General features: G+C 35.3%; 1 protein-coding gene across 1 annotated transcript in view; it reads right to left on the bottom strand.

Annotated features, from left to right (window-relative positions):
- Positions 1–4,633, bottom strand: part of LOC107709766 (dipeptidyl aminopeptidase-like protein 6) — a 355,032-nt gene that overhangs the window by 69,045 nt on the left and 281,354 nt on the right. Inside the window, exons 6-7 of the mRNA XM_016514371.1 lie at positions 776–892; positions 614–688 (exon numbers count right to left, since the gene is read on the bottom strand). Of these exons, the coding sequence (XP_016369857.1) occupies positions 614–688; positions 776–892 (192 nt within the window). The remainder of the gene's footprint in view (positions 1–613; positions 689–775; positions 893–4,633) is intronic.

Genomic DNA, 4,633 nt, shown 5'->3' on the forward strand with positions numbered 1-4,633 from the left:
CATAAGTATTCACAGCCTTTGCTTCATAGTTTTCAACTATGAATTTTCCATCTGAATTGGATAAGGATCATTTAGTTAACCTACAGCGCAATAGTTGAAATACAACTGATGAACTACTTTAGAACTGAAGAAATTTCCTTTACATTTTAACTTTACATTTCAATTTCAAAGTCTGGAAATCACACTTTAAAATTCCCTGTTATTTCCAGGCTTTCTATTACTATGGGAGCTCTGGTTTTTGGTGCCGTCTCCTATTGAATTGTTACCTAGCTAGCAACACCTGCGGCTAATTCTTACAATCATGCAGACACCCTGTGGTTCGGAGTCATACTGTATAACACAATATGAAAAGAGATGGGGGTGAGGTTGGAATAGAAGCCGAGTTCAGACCAACCAATCAAACCAATTGTGAAAACAGCCTCTGTCCTCCTCTCTCTCGACTGGCAGGTGTGTGTGTGTGTGTGTGTGTGTGTGATTGCTGGGTTCCTGTCACTCCAGCGGGGTGTATTTTTGTTCTGGTAAGGCGGTGGAGTGTGACAGCCCTTTCACATTGTGCCATGATTACTTTCATCTCAACACACACATACAACACCCAAATAAACACAGGCCTCACCAGCTGCATGTTGTAGGCCAGCAGAACGAGTTTCATATCTGGGGAAACCTCATATTTGCTGGCTTTGTACATTTCCTGGAAAAAAAACAACAACAGAGAAAAGGTTAATGAGACTTTATAGAAAGCATAGTTTCATTACCATATTCCTTAAACGGCTGTGACAGATCGTGGGGAGAGCGTGGCATTAATCAGAGCTGCCACTCTTTGATTCTCAACAAACATCATGTTCTGTGTCCTTGCCTCCACTGTTTTGCATCCCACCAGCCCCACTTTAATGATCTGAAGCTGTTAACAAGTTACACAGAACAGTGCACTAATGATGGATGCGTTCAGCTCTATTAATAACAATAGAACTGTCGCTCCTGTGATGTGCTGTATGACGGTGGAGTAATTCATACTGTAGCGCATGCTAATGCATGACTCTACTTGCATGTGCTTAAGGCACAGTGAGACATTCACAATGCATTTATCTTTCATAATGTGACAAATTCATGAGGAAATAATATAAGGTGGGAGTTGATTGTATCTATCACCTTTGATTGGACTATTGTGTTTTGTTTGTTTTTGATGCACTTTCTGATCACTATGAAATTGTATATTGTACAGTAGATGTGCTATTGGCAAGTGTATTGAATGTTTAAATGAAGCCTATGATTTAATTCATATTAAACCATAATGATTTAAAATGTACTTTAAGGTGAAACCTACTTGACATTATTACAAAAACACGTTAAGAAACAGTCCTGAAAGTGTACTCTTAAGAGCACAGTTCATTTCATTAATATTATATTATCTGCAAGTACAGTTGTTGTTTTATATATATATATATATATATATATATATATACTTTTGAGATTTGAAGCACACTACAAGTGCATATTCAATACGATTAAGTGCACTTCTTTTCACAAGAACGGCTCAATGTCAGGGACATTGTTATAAATACATTTTGGAAGCTATACTATACATTTCTATGTGTGTAAAATGCCTCTAATGAGGAAGAATGACTTGCACCTTAAATGTTAAATGTATGGTATTATCCTGTTTAATATTATTTCCCCCACATGCAAAAGTTATTTAAGAGTTACATTTTGAAAATAAATAATTGTGTGTAGAATATGGTGACCCCAAAAATATCTTAACTTAAAATGTATAAACAACATATCAAAACAAGTGTCATTTATTCTAAAGAATAAAGCACAACTACGTTTTCAGACCAATTCTTTCACAAAATAAAGTTTGAAATAATAAAACAAAAGATTCCAGACTTTTTTAAAGCATGGCACTTTCTAGTTGTCAGATGTTGTGGATCATGGTTGATAGTTAATGAGATTCTCTACACCTGTGATTCTCTGCTGTGTGAACTTCAGGAGAACTGACTTCATACATCCACTTAAAATCATCGAAACACCAGATGATTAGAAGTAAATGACCAAAAATGATGAAGGAAATGAAGCTAGTGAAGAGAAAAGACATTTTTAAGTGTGACTTAATACTTTTTGGAATCACTTTAACAGATGAATCGTTCACAAATAGTAGCAATTTTGATTTTCATATGTCTTCATAGGAATATTTCCCAGGTGAAAAAAAGTGCACTTCCATAATGTACTTAAAGTGCTCTATTTTCATGCACTAATTTTGTGCTTAATATACTAAAAATTATTCTTTAGTACTTCTTAAGGTAATCGTAAAGAATATTTAAGTGTACTCAACTGAGCTATTTTGAGACACCATGAATATGAACTAAAATGTGCTTTAACATACTATCTCTGTGTTAAAAATTTATTTAGTTACCACTTGTAGTACACTTGAGTGTACTAGTGTATAAAAGATGGGTTCAGGTGTACTACAAGTGGTAAAATAAATTTTTTCATTAAAAATTTAAAATGTAACCCTCAGGCCTTGCATGATGTAGATGAGTTTGCTTCTTCATCGAAACAGAACTGGAGAAATTTAGCATTACATCACGTGCTAATCCACAAGTAATCCACATGACAATATTCCATCAATTAATGTCTCGTAAAGTGAAAAGCTGCATGTTTGTAAGAAACGAATCCATCATTAAGACTTTTTAACTTTGAACAGTTGCACCATCCTGGACAAAATAGACTTTTAGAAGTTTTGGACTGTTTTCACTTTTAAACAGTTCATGATCTGTGCATTTCTCTCCTGATTAAGATGAGACTACTTTTTCACCGGAGAAAGTGATATTATGGATAGAAGATGCATATTTTAGTTGGACTGTTTGAAATTGAAAACATCTTGATGGATTATATTACAAACATGCAACTTTTTGTTTCACAGTGTTGATTGTTGGACTGGCGTTGTGTGGATTACTTGTGGATTAGTGTAATGTTTTTGTCAACTCTTATTCTGACGGCACCCATTCACTGCAGAGGATCCGTTGGTGAGCAAGTGATGTAATGCTAAATTTCTCCAAATCTCTTCCGAGGAAAGATGGACCTGAGGTTGAGTAAATGCTTAGCAAATTTTCATTTTGGGGTGAACTTTTCCTTTAAAGCAGTGGTCGCCAACCCGTCGATCGCGATAAGTAAAATAAGTACAAAAATGCATTAAATTTCTGGGGTTATATTAAGAACGCAAACAGCCCCATCGTCGCTTTTAATTGCGGATTAGGGGAATGGTACGCAAAGGCTTTTTTTTTATCTTGCTTGCATAACTAATCGGTGATACGAGGTGACACAATTACCATCACAATCACATTAAAGCTAAAGTGGAAGGCACTGAAAGCACTGCAGTTCTAATGGGTCAGATCGCTGAGGTCATATGGAACGCAATTAATATTTTTTTGCTGTAGATACAAAAAATGGATTTACTATGAAGTAAATATTCTGAGATGGATATAAAACATGAGTTGTTTAATGCACTGCATGATGAATAATAATGGCATAAAGTGTTTTTTTTTCCCCTTTAATGGTTGTTGTAATGCTCTGAATGTTAAATGTGCTCATTTTATGGTGATTGTTGGAAGAAAGGTGCCCTTCACTCTGGTATTCCCATAGCTGAAATTGACTGGCGAGCTGATAAGATGCCAGAACAATCATTTGTCGACTTGACAAATTCCTCCTTTTCCTCTGACCTGATGTCGGGCCGTACGTTTCAGATCAGAACCTCATCAAGCGTCCTCTTCCCCTCTGCTCTCATTCATCTCTCACACTCTATCCATCATACATTCAGACAGGTGTGCTCTAAACACACTTCTCCACATATCATTCATTCTCCGGGACTCCTCTGAGCTCATCCAATACTTCTAACTGTCCTCTGTTTGAACCACCTCTCAGTCCCTATCGCTAGCTCACGTTTTGTCATGTGATTGTGCTCCACATGTGATCTTCTCGTGTGCTTCCTTTGGTTCATGTGTTATGTTTTTTATTGGTTTGTAGTCTTGTCAGGTGGATCTCAGTTCTGTCTTGTCATTGGTTCACTGTCTTGATTACTCTCAGGTTTATCTTAGTTATTAGTTCATGTGGATATTTGAAGTTTAAAGGGAAATGGCATTACACTACATTTTAGCTTATAAATGCTTGTCAGTGCATTCAGCAGTTTTTTTTTTTATTGAAGTAATTATGAAATTGCATATAAAGGTGCACCTAAGTCATACTAAAGTGGGTCACAAAAGCACTCTAATGTTTAACTAATTGAATTTAATAAAGAATTTAACTATCATACATTTTCATTTAATCATGCAATTAATATGCAGTTAAGTATTCAAAACATTCAGTTTGCTGAATGATTATTATTTTACATACTGTAGTATTTTTTTTTTTAAAGTACAGCGGGTAAAATAAGTATTGAACACATCACCATTTTTCTCAGTAAATATATTTTTAAAGGTGCTGTTGACATGAAATTTTCACCAGATGTCGGTAATAGGGATGTAACGGTTTGAAAATTTCTTTCCACGATTATAGTGACGAAAGTTATCACGATTATCAATATTATCACGGTTTTGTTAAATTTAGATGAAAATGTTCAAAAAGAACTGATACACACACTGAA

This window comes from Sinocyclocheilus rhinocerous, unplaced genomic scaffold, assembly GCF_001515625.1.
Source record: "Sinocyclocheilus rhinocerous isolate Xijiao unplaced genomic scaffold, SAMN03320098_v1.1 scaffold1588, whole genome shotgun sequence".
NCBI classification, from domain to species: Eukaryota; Metazoa; Chordata; class Actinopteri; order Cypriniformes; family Cyprinidae; genus Sinocyclocheilus; species Sinocyclocheilus rhinocerous.